The sequence below is a fragment of the Gracilinanus agilis genome, chromosome 4 (assembly GCF_016433145.1).
Source record: "Gracilinanus agilis isolate LMUSP501 chromosome 4, AgileGrace, whole genome shotgun sequence".
Taxonomy (NCBI): Eukaryota; Metazoa; Chordata; class Mammalia; order Didelphimorphia; family Didelphidae; genus Gracilinanus; species Gracilinanus agilis.
In genome coordinates this window covers 102,607,041-102,622,117 of record NC_058133.1, presented here as the reverse complement: position 1 = coordinate 102,622,117, position 15,077 = coordinate 102,607,041, and the positions used below count along the sequence as shown (strand labels likewise).

Here is a 15,077-nt window from a genome sequence, read left to right as displayed (position 1 = left end):
AAGGAAGGAAGAAAGGAAGGAAGGAAGGAAGGAAGGAAGGAAGGAAGGAAGGAAGGAAGGAAGGAAGGAAGGAAGGAAGGAAGGAAGGAAGAAAGAAAATAGATTCACAAAGCACTTTTAAGATTTAGGAAGCACTTTACATTGCTTTTGGTGTTTGTTATAGATGTTATTTAATTGTCTGAGTCAATATATAGGTTGATTAGAGAGGGAGTTATTCTCTAAGTCTGGATGAGTGTATGTATGTGTTTCTCAGTGTGAAAGCAATGCACTGACTCAGATTAACACCCACAAATACACCACCACAGACACATTCAAGAAATCTACACCTTCATTCCATATACCCATATTGTCTCCTGCTGACACTGACAGATAAAATGCCTACACCTAGAAAAGTACCATTGCTGTATTCAGACACACATGCATGCATACGGAGAGACAACACACAATTCCAGTTCTAATATTTTGCAATTCTACCAACAGCAGGATTTTGTGGAAGGGAGCTCATTGGAGGAGGGAGCTGGTGCCTGTGGGGGCCCAGCAGCTGAGACAGCTGACTTACCCCATCTGGCCACCCACAAGTCCTTGAAACTGTCAACCTGAGCCTCAGGCCAGCTGCCAGGAGGGGCATCTAAGAGATGGGCAGCAGCAGATGTAGGAGGTGAGACTGGTTGATAGATGGCTAACAGCCTCTTCTGCAGACTGTGGAAAGCCCAGCATCTATTTTGGTCCCTGCTCTCCCTCCTCCTCCTCCTCCTTCCCCCCTAAGCTAAGGCATAAAGTTTGTGATGCTGACTCAATTCTTTTTTTTTTTTGCCTCAATTTCCTTTATTCACAGATTTTTTTTTAATATTTTTTCTTCAATTACATAAAAAAATTTAACCTTCATTTTTTTTACAGTTTGAGCTAAATTCTCACCCTCTCGTCCCGTCTCCCAGTGACAGCAAGCAATCTGACACGGATTTTACACGAGCTATAGTGTAAAACAGCTTTCCATATTCGTCTTTTCGTGAAAGAGATCCCGAGCAAACGAAAGGAAAGGGAGGAAATAAAGCGCTATATAGTACGTCTCGGTCTGCATTCAGACTCCGTGGGTTCTTTTTCTGGCGAAGAATGCCATTCTTCGGACGCTGACCCAATTCTTTTACGCTCTCTTCCTCCGTACCCCTTAGGAATTCCTGCCTCCTATGAACTTACCCTAAAAAGAATTCAAACCGACTACAAGCGGGCGCCCCACACCCACTTTCACCGTCATCCGCATTCATAGTTCTCCCTCCTCATTTGAGCCCACACTGTCCCGTTCCCTAGCAGAAAAGATTCGTAATTGGCCATTAACAAGCTCCTAGTGACTCCCTTCAGATAAAAATCACCTTTCCTGTTAGCGGGCACTTTCACTGCAACCTCGGTAAGATGCCAAAGGCAATAAGGCTGTCAATGAGTTTGCATTTCAATTTTGTCTTACGATTTTCCGGAAGGGAGGGAGACACGGGCGGCACTGTGGAAGGAGCACCCAGCCTGAAGTCGGGAGCTCCGACCCAGCTTAGACACTTCAGCTAGCTGTGGGACCCAGTACAAATCACTTAATTGCTATTTGCCTCAGTTTCCTTATCTGTAAAATGGGAATAATAATGGCACCCACTTCCCAAGGTTGTTGTGGGGATCAAAAAAGATAATATTTATAAAGCACTTAGCCAAGTGCCTGGCACATAGTAAGTGCTATATAAACGTTAGCTATTATTTCACAGGGTTGTTTTTTTGTTGTTGTTTATTTCATTTATTTATTTATTTAGATTTTGATTTTGAGTATTTTCCCCTAGTTACATGTTTCATGTTCTTTCCCTCTCCCCCAACCGCCCACAAACCCCCTTAGCCAATGCACACTTCCACTGGGTTTTACATGTATCATTGATTAATTTCATACAAATAGTTGGACTAGAGTTATCGTTTAGTGTCTTCATCCCCAATAATATCCCCATCAGCTCATGTGTTCAAGTAGTTGTTTCTCCTCTGTGATTCTCCTCCCACAGTTCTTCCTTTCTCATGAGTCCCTCAGCCTTGATCTGGATCCTTGCATTGCTGCTACTGGAGAAGTCTGTTATGTTGATCGTACCACAGTGTTATCAGTCTCTTCACAGGGTTATTGTGAAGATCAAATGAGATCATAACTGTAAGGCATTTAGCCCATTGCCTACAACATGTACTTGTTGTTATTCAGTTATTTCTCAGTCATGTCCCTATTTGAGGTTTTCTTGAAAAAGACACTGGAGGGGCAGCTAGGTAGCTCAGAAGACTGATGAAGACAGTTGGAGATTCCCTGGACCAGACTCTTGGTGATATCTGCTCCCACTATATCATATCAACACCAAATTAAACGGAAAAACCAAAACCTCTGAAAATGTGAATATGATAACAGTATCACTATAGCCATATTGATGTATGGATGTTAAAGTTAATGCTAACGTTTCTCTCTGATAAGACAAAAAAAAAGGAAGAGGACCAGAGAGATGACTGCTGAAAGGGGTGTGATATCCAACAATGGAAGGTTGTGGGACGCTCCATTATGGTGATAAGTGGGGTTAGAATTCTGGAAGTATTTAGGGCTTTAGAGAAGATTTATGGCAACATAAGAGATGAAGGTGACTTCAGGACCTGAACCAGAAAAATAATAAGTTCCGTGTGTCCTAGTAGATTGAGTGCTGGATCTTGAGTCAGATAGATCCAAGTTTAAATTCTGTCTCTGAGATATATGACCTCAGTCACCTTCAAGTCTGTTTTCTCCTCTGTGAAATGGGGATAATAATAAACATAATGATTAGAGTTGTTGGGAATCTCAAGTGAGATAACATATGCAATGCATTTTGCCCATTTAAAGCACCACATAAAGTATGACTATTAGTATTCACTAGGTAGCTATGGATATTGTTCCAGGCCTGAAGTTAGCTGTTTTTGACTAAATTTAAATCTGGCCTCAGATCCTTACTAGCTGTGTGGCCCTGGGCAAGTCACTTCACCCTGTTTGCCTCCATTTCTTCATCTATAAAATGAGCTGGAGAAGGAAATGCCAAACCACTCCAGTATCTTTGCCAAGAAAATTTGGGGCCACAAAAATTAGATATGAGTGAATGACTGAATAAACAATAACAACAACAATTATTTTTCAGGGAAATTTTATGAGCAGAGACCAAAGATGTTGCCCAGCCAAATTTAGGTGGCTTTGTAGAGAATGGTTTAACCAAAGGATAATTTCCATTCCAGAGAGAGATTTGCTTTCTCAGTGACATTAGGGACCAAGGGAAATAGATTTGACTTTGGAGTGGGGAATAAGAATTTTTCAAGAATTCACTCAGTGAGCATTTTTTAAGCTCTTAGGATAGTGATGGTGAACCCTTTAGAGCCTGAGTGCTCAAACTACAACTCCTGCAACATATGTAAGCCACCCCACCTTACCCCAGACATGGAAAGAAAGAAGCACTCCCATTGAGCTGCTGGACAGAGGGGCAGGTGATAGGAAAAATGTCCTTGGGTGTGCATGGAGAAGGGGAAGAGAGCAGCCCTCTCTGGCAAGCTCTGGTACACATGCCATAGGTTTGCCAACATGGTCCTAGGATGTACAAGGCAGAGAAACACAATAGTGAACAGAGTTTGCCTTGGAGATAGGAAGACCTAGGCTCACGTCCCCCCTCTGACACATGCTGGATATGTGACCCAAGTAATATAATCTTGCAATGTCCCAGACAACTCTTCAAGACTAGAATTTGCAAAGCATGGGCCAATCTACACAGAAGACATTTCCTTGTTACACCCATGAAATCACAGACCTCTCCCCAAAATGTGCAAGCAGTGGGTTAGGTCTTATAGATGCAAAGATAAACATGAAAATCCTTGTCCTTAGGGAGCTTAATTCTAATGGGGATGGGGAGAAGATAAACAAACAAACAAGTTATTGTTGCTCAGTCATTTTCAGTTGCATCTGACTCTCCACAATCCAGTTTGAGGTTTTCTTTGCAGAGTTATTGGAGTGGTTTGCCATTTCCTTCTCCAGCTCATTTACAGATGAGAAAACTGAGGCATACAGGGACAACCCTTGCCCAGGGTCACATAGTTAGTAAATAAGTACCTGGGGTCAGATTTGAACTTAGGAATATGATGAGCCTTCCTGATGCCAGGCACAGAACTCTATCCACTGCACCACCTAGCTGCCCCCAAGTACATAGGTAAATGATTACAAATAAATCTGAATGGGGAGAGAGTAGTAAAAATTTAAGGAAAGACAACAAATGATTGAACTTCCAGGAGTCAGCTAACCAAGAGAAGGAAGAGGCAGTATGGTATAATGGAAACAGTGCTGGATTCGGAATCAGAGATCCTGGGTTTAGAAACCACTTATTACCTATGTGATTGTAGGAAAGTCACTTAACTTCTCTGGACCTGAGTTTGTAAAATCTGTAAAAAACGGGTGGCTGGAGAGACTAGAGGATCTCTGAGCACTGCTATAAACCAAATTGAGCCAAAATGAGAAACATGAGACTGTGTGCCTCACTCATATAGTGTGAACTCCCATAAGTCCTCCACACTTACAATAAAACTTTGTGTTCTTTAAGCAGGTGGCCATAGCTGTTTTACTATAGTAAGTAGGAAGGGGTGTCCCTGTTGAAATTAAAAACATCCTGAATCCCAGATCTTTGTAAAAGGAATTTCTTCAGGCTTTCAAGTGCTAACAAGAAAAATCGTATCTAAGAGGCGACAGAAACCACCTAGGAAATCTTGCTGAGAGCTAACCTCTCTCCCATTCTCCAACATTCCCGCAGGAGAAATTGGAGTATTTCTTCCTCATCGTCTTTTCAATTGAAGCTGCCATGAAGATCATTGCTTATGGCTTCCTTTTCCATCAAGATGCCTATCTGCGGAGTGGCTGGAACGTGCTAGATTTCATCATTGTCTTCCTTGGGTAAGGGGTGGCCCCCAAACATTCCAGGATTGGAGGGAGTTGGGGTTGGGATGTTCCTACCAACTTTGCCAAGGAAGAATACTGTGGTAAGGTACTCTGACTCACTTAAATCCAATTCATGTACAAGCCAAGACATCTTAACCTGTGGTTATCATTGGTCCTCTTCAAAAGTAAAGGACCGGGGGCAGCTGGGTAGCTCAGTGGATTGAGAGCCAGGCCTAGAGACGGGAGGTTCTAGGTTCAAATCTGGCCTCAGACACTTCCCAGCTGTGTGACCCTCGGCAAGTCACTTGAACCCCATTGCCTACCCTTACCACTCTTCCACCAAGGAACTAATACACAGAAGTTAAGGGTTTAAAAATATATATATATATATATATAAAAAAGTAAAGGACCAAGTTAGCTAGTTTAACCTTTTAAACTCTTTGAACCTTTAGGTTTAAAAAGAACAAAGAAGGATGAACAAAAATGAGGTGTCAAGCACTGTGGGAATTTTAGGGAAATAAAAACACAAAGATATAATATAAATAAATAAAATAGATCCTGCCCTTAAAGGACTTACATCCTATCCTAACAGAGAAGTGACAGAGTCAGTGTACAGAAGGAGACATGGACTTTTTGGATGTGGCCAGGCTTGAAATCTGATTTGCCTGACTATGCATGTTTGTTACAAGGCTTTTATTTTTCTCTTTTTCATCATAAGTAGGATGGGAGGGAAAGAAAAAAAATTTCATTGAAAATAATTAAATTTAAAAATCTATTTCTGTTTATAGATATTTAAATGTGAGTAAATTAAATTATATAAGCTCCAAAGTCAGAGCATCATTCCATAGCTGACATCCATCCAGAATTGATTCATTCATATTAAGATAAAAATCACTTTGTAAACAAAAAATAAATACAAAGCGATTTTGATTCATAGGTATTTCAATATGAATGAGATTGGACATATGGAATAGTGCTCCAACTGCTGAGTTTATGTCATTAAGTTCAATACAGCAAGTATTTTTTTTAATAACCCTTACCTTCTGTCTTAGAATCAATGCTAAGTATTGGTGCCAAGGCATAAGAGTGGTAATGGCTAGGCAATGGGAGTTAAGTGACTTGCCCAGGGTCACACAGCCAGAACGTGTCTGAGGTCAGATTTGAACTCAAGATACTTCCCATCTCCAGGCCTGGGTTTCTATCCACTGAGCCATCTAGCTGTGCCCAGCAAATATTTTCTAAGTACCTCCTACGTGTCTACCACCATGCTAAATGCTACTAGGGAATGCAAGGAAAGCATATGCTTTAGCCCCTGCCCTAAAGGAACTTACAGTTTAGTTGGGGAGGCAAGGCAAATGGACATGAATACTTAAAGAATTCTACCCAGCTATGGGCAATTGAATGACTATTTTCATGGTGGAGACATTAAGCTCTAGAGGAGTTCAGAAAAGGGAGAGAGACCGCTGAAGACTGGAGCTGTCAATGAAGGCTTCGTGGAGGAGATGGGACTTGAGTTGGGTTTTGAAGGATGGACAAAACTGATATAGGTAGAGAGAAAAGAAAGTGAACTCCAAGTCAGGGCAGCAAAGGTACAGAAATGGGCTTTGGCTTTAGGCTGTCTGCTCAGTAATACCTTTGAGCCAGGGGCATGGTTGTGGGAGCCTAACTTATTCCTAACATGGTCAAACCCATGGAAGGACTCCCTCAGAAACCAGGACCAGAAGCTTTCCTACCTGAGGCAGAGGGGGTTTCTGACCTGCTGGGTTCTCCTTCTTTCCCTCCCCTCCTCTCTAGGGTTTCCACTGTGATTCTGGAAGAGATCAACTTGATCCAAAGCAATTCGACCCCAATGAGCAGCAAAGGAGCTGGTTTGGATGTCAAAGCCCTGAGAGCCTTCCGTGTCCTCAGACCCCTCCGGCTGGTGTCAGGGGTTCCAAGTGGGTGGCAGTGCCTTCTGTAGAATCTGTTTTTCCCTTGGCCCCATCTTTTCTTCAGTTTTGGATCTTCTGTCCCTGCTGACAGAAGTTTAGGGGTCTTTGGTCCCTGGGGTGGCTGGGAAGGGGAAGGCAGTCTGGTTTCAGGCTTGTTCTTCCTTTCCTTGGAAAAAGAATTTATGGACAAGAAGGGGAGAACTTGGGGTTGGGGGCAAGTGAGGAGAAAGGTAACAGGCTCCCTCTGACCACAGGTCTGCAGGTTGTTCTCAATTCCATCATCAAGGCCATGATCCCTCTGTTCCACATTGCCCTTCTGGTTCTCTTCATGGTCATCATCTATGCCATCATTGGACTGGAACTCTTCAAGGGAAAAATGCACAAGACCTGCTACTTCATTGGGACAGGTAGGCCCCACGAGGGGAGAAAGAGGCAAGAGAGATTCCGGGGCTGACTCGGGCAATGGGCAGGCTAGGCCATTTCCTCCCAAACCCATTGGTTGGCCTTGGCTTGGATTCTCTTTAAGGAAGGGGAAAGAGAGTATGAGGGAGGGCTGATTCTAAAGCCCAAGACCAATATACTGTGGACAAGTCTTGTGTGAATTGCTCTAGATTTCTTAATTTTTAACTCTTACCTTCTGTCTTAGAATCAATACTGTGTGCTGATTCCAAGGCAGAAGAGTGGTAAGAACTAAGCAATGATGGTTAAGTGACTTGCACAGGGTCAACCAACTAGGAAGTATCTGAGGCCAGATTTGAACCCAAGACCTCCTGTCTCCAGGCCTGGCTCTCTATCTACTGAGCCTCCTAGTTGCTCCCTTTTGACCCCAGATTGTTTAAATTTTTGTTAATTAATAAGCATGTATTTTTATCTCCCTCCACCTCTTCTGCATGCCTATGAGAAAAGAGAGAAAGAAAAATGAAACCCTTGCAGCAAATATGCACAGTCAAGAGAACCTAATTCCCACAGTGGCCATATCCAAAACATATGTCTCATTCGGTATCATGAGTCCAATCATCTGTCTGTCAGGAGGTAGATAGCATGCTCTGTTCTCAAAATCATGATCAATCATTGCATTGATTAGAGTTCTTAAGTCTTCCAAACACACTTTCCTTAATGATATTGTTGTCATGGTCTAAATTTTTCTCTTGGTTCTGCTCACTGCATTCTGCATCAGTTCACATAAATATTCCCAGACTTCTCTGAAATTATTCCTTTCACCATTTCTAATGGCACAAGAGTCTTGCAGTGCATTCAGCTATATCTCTAGATTTCCAAAACATTCTTCCTTCCTCATCCTCTTTTCCACAATATGCTTACACCTACTGCCCAACCAACCTCACAGAGATCCAAATAATAATGACACTTCGAGTAGAGAGATGGCCTTGTGCACTGTTCACAGCACTTTTCTTTCAACAACCATGTGAGGCAGAGCAGGAAAATATTCTGATTCCCATTTGACAGAAGAGAAAACAAAGAAGTCAGGTGATCTTGCCCATAGTTACATGATGAAAAGATGCTGAGTGGGACTCACGTCTGGGTCCTGGAGTTCCAGTCCTTTTCCCACTTTACCACACTGACTCGCCAGCACTTTTACCAACGGTTAAAAATCATGTGCTCAGCTTGGTGATTGTTAATTATTCCTGGGGCTCATATGGAAAAATCACCAATGGCAATGGAAAGAGGTAGAGTAAGAACAAAGCAAACATTCCACATATCTTTTTCATCCCTCCATAAGCATCCATGTAGCCTACATAGCTCCTATATGGAAGGGAAGACTGAAAATTTGGTTATTTTATCATTGATCTTAGATTCAGGACTGATGCTTGTGCCTCCTTCCTCCCCCAACCCTAGACATTGTGGCCACAGTAGAGATGGAGAAGCCATCCCCTTGTGCCAGGACAGGCTCCGGACGTCCATGTACCATCAATGGCAGTGAATGCCGAGGTGGCTGGCCAGGTCCCAATAATGGCATCACCAAATTTGACAACTTTGGCTTTGCCATGCTCACCGTGTACCAGTGCATCACCATGGAGGGCTGGACCGATGTTCTCTACTGGGTAGGTCTGAGGTTCTGCCTTTATGATCTCTACCCCAACCCCATCCCGCCACAAGAGGAAAGAAGCAAGGGAACCAAGGCGGGATGCCCTGCCCAGAACAGGCTCTCAGGAAGCAGCTGTCCAGATGTTTCGGTCATTGTTGTTTCCTTCTCCTTTGGAAAATTGCAAAGTGTAGGTTTCTCCTATGATAACTGGAGGACCTTCTCCCCTGTCTCCTGGGAAAGTTCAGTCCTGGAGAGAACAGAGAATAATGATGGAACACTAAACCTTCTCAGCATGCAAGATGGAAGACAGACTGGAATCATAGAGCACCAAGATTCTATTCTTGGCCACTAATTGTTCCTTAGGTTAGGTTGGAAGTGAGTCATCCCTCCAACTCTGGAATCCTACGATTCTTGGAGACAGGAATGGTAATATGGAGGTAACTGTGTCCATCTCCCAGGTTCCAGACAGGACCACAAGCCAGAACAAATAATAATACCCTACATTTGGATGGCGTTTAACACTTGAGGAATATACTTTCATGTCTCTTACCTCATTTTTTCCTCCCAGTAACTGTAGAGTAAGGAGGGAAGATGTCTTCATCCCCATTTGACAAATAAAAAAACTATGGTTCAGAGAGTCTGGTTTGCCCAAGGTCCCATGCCAGTTGGTGGCAGACTAGGTCTACTATCCAGATCTCTGGTCTCCAAGGCTAGGATTTGCTGTACTAAACTAAGCATCTCTTCTATTTCCAAAGACCCTAGATGAGAAGGAACCAGTGATGGAGTAGCCAGTAGAAGAATGTCAGGAAGAAGCAAATAAGATGTTCTTGGCCAGGGATAGAATGGATTTAATCTTGCATAGAAACGGAGGCATGGACAAAAATGGCCTTAAGATTGTGATAGAAGCATTAGCTGTTGGAGCAGTTGGGAAAGGACCTAAATATAACATTCAAACTATTTATTTTATGTAAGAAGAAACAGCCCTTTCAACTTTTTTATTTCTATGGTCCTAGCATAGAAATACTTCCTCCCCACATCTAAAAGGATTTCCTACCTCAACCAGTGGATCATGGTCCACTCTCTTCTCCTTTGGGAGAAAAATCTCTGGAATGGGTACAAGAGGGCCCTGAGTGACTGAGAAAGCAAGGAGAGATCAGCCTTGTTGTTGTTGTTGTCCAGTGGTGTCCAACTTTTTATGATCTTGTGACCATACTGTCTGTGAAGTTTTCTTGGTAAAGATCATGGAATTGTTTGCCATTTCCTTCTCCACTGATTAAGACAAACAGAGATTAAATGACTTGCCCAGGATCACACAGCTAGTAAGTAACTGAAGTCAGATTTGAACTCAAGTATACTGGAATGGAATGGAGCCCTGGATTTAGTATAAAAAGACTTGAGTTTCATTTTTGCCCCTGCTGCTTATTGTGTAAATTTCATTTGCCCTCTCCATGCCTCAGTTTCCTTATAAGTAATAAATAATAGGAATGTATATATAGATTGCTTTCAGGTTTGAAAAGAGTTTTATATACGTTATCTGAGTTTCGTGACAATTCTGTAAGATAGAGTTTAAAGATATTATTAGTCCCATTTGGCAGATGAGGAAACAGATCCAGCTAAAGAGTTAGCTCTAGAGAAACAGGTAGGTGATATAGTGAATAGCATGCTGGGTCTAGAGTTAGGATGACCCAAATTCAAATCCCAACTTAGACATGTAGTAAGGGTGACTCTAAGTAAATTACTTGACTTGTGTCAGCTCCGGTTTCTTCATTTATTAAAATGAAGATAATAGTAGCACCTACCTCCCAAGGTTATTGTGAGGATATAATGAGATAATAAATGCTAGTTATTGTTATTATTAAGTGACTTGCCCATGACAGAATAGCATTAAATCTCAGAGGAAAGATTTGCATCCAGGCCTCTTCCAACTCATTCTTTCCACTACATCGACTGCCTTACCAAGGCACCTAGATCAGTGGTTCTTAATAGACCCCAAGGAATATATGAATAGATTTTATGGATTCCCCATGAATTTGGATGAGGAAAAATCCATCTTTATTTTCACTAACCTCTCCCTGAAATTTAGTATTTCCTTGGGTTACTTAAAAACGACATTCTGAGAAGGGGTCCGTAGGCTTCACCAGACTGCCAAAAGGAACCATAATTTTTTTTTAAGTTTAAGAATCCCTGAAGACTCTTTTTAGTGATTCCAGACTCACAGTCTTTGCTGATCCTCAGGTCAATGACGCCATTGGGAACGAGTGGCCCTGGATCTATTTTGTCAGCCTCATTCTCCTGGGATCCTTCTTCATCCTCAACCTAGTTCTTGGTGTCCTGAGTGGGTAAGTACATGGAGGGGTAGGAGTACTGAAGAGTAGGGGAGCCATAAGGAGATGTGACTTATCACAGGATTTCTCTGGTGGTTTAGGTCTTTCTTAACTTGTTCATCTTGTTCCAGCCCACTCCCCCCCCCAGGGGTCACTGACAAGGATACCAGAGGAAGGGTTATTATATAGCTAGAAAGTTTAATCGACTTTTGTCATTTCTCCCTCTTCCTTGCTACAAGCCCTTTCTTTCTCTAGCACTTTCCTCTGCCCTGGGATATTCTGAGGATGACAAACAATATAACCCTTTTCTAAATGGTCCAGTGTAGAAACTGGCCACAATAAACCCATAATCCAGGAGAGAAGCTTTACCTTCTGCTTGTGGGATATTCCAGCTGTCATGAGAACTGCTTCCCCCAGGTTTTGGCTGATGATCTAAGTGAGGACCCTACTCTCTGACCTACCTTGATCACCTGCCTCATTTCCTCTCATCCCACTCTAAAGATTTCCCCTCTGGTTTCCTTCTTGGGCACTCCCTCTGACATGGAGGGGCAGATTCAAGTGTAAGCTGGTGTCCCCAGAGAGAACAGGCAGAGAAGAGGTCATGAATATGGAGGGAACCTCAGGACTTTTTCTCTTAAAAACGAACTTAGAGGGGGTAGCTAGATGACTCAGTGGATTAAGAGCCAGACCACAGACAGGAGATTCTGGGTTCAAATCTGGTCTCAGACACTTCCTAGCTGTGTAAACCTGGGCAAGTCACTTCACCACCACTCCCACTACCTAGCCCTTACTGTTCTTCTGCCTTGGAACCAATATATAGTATTGATTCTAAGAGAGAAGGTAAGAGTTTAAAAGAAAAAGAACTTGTAAATTATTTTGTTGAATTCCTACCCCATCCCGGAGGCAGTAACCATCAGAGTTCCCTCTCTCTTTCTCCAATATTGTCTCCAAAGCCCCACCCTAAGACCTAGATGTAGAGATTTTCGAGGCCACTAGACAATGTTTGACTCCCCAAGGTAGGTAGGTAGATTTGCAGACAGGAACTATTACCAGCAGAGAACAGTATTTCCTTCTCCAGCTCTGTAGCATGAACCTTTGGAGACATTTGCTCTAAGTGACCCAGAATCACAGGATTTTGAAGTTGTAAAGGAATTTAGAGATTATGTCGTTTAATGCCCCTACAAATGCAACTCGACCACACAGTTAGTTACAGGCAAAAAACGAGACAAGAACTCACATCTCCTGAAAGTTTTACCAAAAGCCCTGTTACTCACAGATTCAAAAACCACTCTCATTTCTCCTTGTTCACCTGATTTTTTTTTTAAAGAATCAGTCTAGTTTCTTCCAGGCCCCCAGCTCTTGTATAAGCTTTTTAAAGGTTTTTTTTTTAATTTTTATTTTTTTTAATGGCCCAAAGCTTTAGGGTAGTAAGGAAAGAAAGGTAAGATATATTAAAGATTTCCTCATGTATATTCGTCAGGGCAGGGGCAAGCCACCTCTTCAGCTGAATGAATCATTAACCATCTGGATGCCCACATGACAGTATTTTAATCAAATAGCTTCCTTCTATGAAGACTCCTTGAATGTATATTTTCTTTAGGAGCTATTGGAGTCTGCAGATAAAAAAAAAACATTATTTCCTTCACAAGTTTTTTTATTGTATGCATGATATGTGTCTTCTATATGATAAAAGCAATATGATACTAAATTAAATGAAACCACAGGTATAACTTATATCCAATCATTTGCATCCTGGGGGAAAAAGAAAGAAAATATGAATCCTAAAATGTCAGAAAACAATGGTCAAAACTTGTTTCTACATGTAACTGAAAAAATAAAGAAATATTAAAAAAAAAACAGAAAGAAAGCATATCTGCTTTTCTCAAAAACTGTAAGAGGAAGTAAATAAGGAAAATACAAGGAAACTCCCAAGAAGCTAGAAGTAGGATATCATGCTCCCCTTGATAATAACCAAGATCTGATGGCCAGGTCCTCCAAAGCATCCTGGGCCATCACCAGTTGTCTTGTCTTTTGTCTAGTCACTGGACCAGGATGGCTCTGGAGAGTGGGGCTGATGACTTTGTACGCCTCTACCTCACTTCAATCCAATTTGTGCTTGAGTCAAAAGATATCACCCAGTGGTGTAATTTTGGTTCTCTTCCAGTACAAAGGACAGTGACCACTGAACCAACTAACAATTATAGCCTATTCAACCTATAATTCTAGAACATGGAAAGTGGTGGCAGCATTAACTGTCCCTAATATCTTTCTGTTTGCTCTGAAATAATCAAATGCCCTCCTTGCTTAAGGGACAGCAAAAACTCTTTTTTCGTTATATCTAAGACAAGCTAGGATTAACTTCATGAACAAAAGGGAAATGAAATGATATAAAGAAGCCATAAAACTTTGATAATGTAGTTACAAATGCATAAACTTGCCTTTTTATAATCTCTATATCCCCTTTGGGAGCAAAGTCTGCTTTTTCTACCTTCTTTTTCCCAGGCCTGACTTCTTCAAATGACCCAATAAATGAGGGTGGTAGCCTGGTGTGTCATGATAAATGCTGAACAACCAGCTCTCCAAAAAAAATTAATTTATAACATATATTTAATTTTAATCTGCATTATTAGCATTTTCTCCATTGTTTTCTTGTCTAGACAATCAACAAAATTAAAAAAATCAAGTGTTGACTTCTGTTCATTTCAGAAGTGTAAATGCTGATGCTGAAAATTTAACATTTTTTAAAATTTAATTTAATTATTTTTTATTTAATTAATTTAATTATTTTTTTAGAGATTGTTAAAGCTGACTCCAGCACCTCTAGGAGTAAACAATAAGAGAGGCAGTGTCTTGCCCACTTTCTAAATGTTCTGTTAAGAGAACAGCATTACCAAATTGCTGGTTTAGAGACAAAAGATCCAGATTCAAATCCTGCCTCTTCCATTTATAAGCTATGTGACTCTGAACAAATTATTTCACCTCCTCACCTGAAAAAGGAAAGAATTGAGTTAGATGATCCTATTGGTCCTTCCCAGTTTTAACATTCTGTGATTTTTCCTAATATTCTTTTCTCCTTTTCAGTGGCCAGTGGCAGAGGTCTTTTTTAAGTGTTAATAGATCCAATCGCCCCTTTTTAAAAGCTGCTTTATAAATGGAAGATCTTTAGAATCATTCTGATAAAATGTGAAAAACATGAACCTTGAATCATTTGTTGACCGAGTTCTATATGAAAGAGTTCAAGTCACTGCCTCCTGCCTCCAGTGTCTTTAGGCAGCAACTAGGTGAAAGGTTGAATACCCCTGCAGGAAGATAAAGAGGTTCAGTACTCGGCTAACGCTATCTTTTCCTCCTTTCAGTGAATTCACCAAAGAACGAGAAAAGGCTAAGTCTCGGGGGACCTTTCAGAAGCTTCGGGAAAAGCAACAACTTGAGGAAGACTTGAAGGGTTATATGAATTGGATCACCCAAGGAGAAGTCATGGATATTGATGACATAAGAGAAAGTTTGTATCCAGTGACTTCACAGAAACATCCCACTTTGTTGGGTCCCCTCTACAGCAATAGAGAGACTGGGTGGAGTGGGGTCCCCTCCAAGACTGTATGTTACTTCATCAGGGAAGCTTATTGTCAGAGCCTGAACTACTGAGTAATGAATGGACTGAGTCCATCCCAGTGAAACCTGGGTTTTAAGCCAAATCTATGGCATTTAGGATGCTGCATCTCTCTCTGTCTTTCTCTGTCTCTCTCTCTGTCTCTCTGTCTCTCTGTCTTTCTGTCTCCCTCTCCCTTTCTCTCTCTGTCACTCTCTCTGTCTCTCTCCCTCTCCTTTTCTCTCTGTCTCTCTGTCTC

General features: G+C 41.6%; 1 protein-coding gene across 1 annotated transcript in view; it reads left to right on the top strand.

Moving 5' to 3' along the window:
* Window positions 1–15,077, top strand: part of CACNA1S (calcium voltage-gated channel subunit alpha1 S) — a 104,209-nt gene that overhangs the window by 17,991 nt on the left and 71,141 nt on the right. The window contains exons 3-8 of the mRNA XM_044674579.1: window positions 4,806–4,945; window positions 6,725–6,867; window positions 7,116–7,268; window positions 8,716–8,921; window positions 11,141–11,244; window positions 14,586–14,731. Coding sequence (XP_044530514.1) covers window positions 4,806–4,945; window positions 6,725–6,867; window positions 7,116–7,268; window positions 8,716–8,921; window positions 11,141–11,244; window positions 14,586–14,731 — 892 coding nt within the window. The remainder of the gene's footprint in view (window positions 1–4,805; window positions 4,946–6,724; window positions 6,868–7,115; window positions 7,269–8,715; window positions 8,922–11,140; window positions 11,245–14,585; window positions 14,732–15,077) is intronic.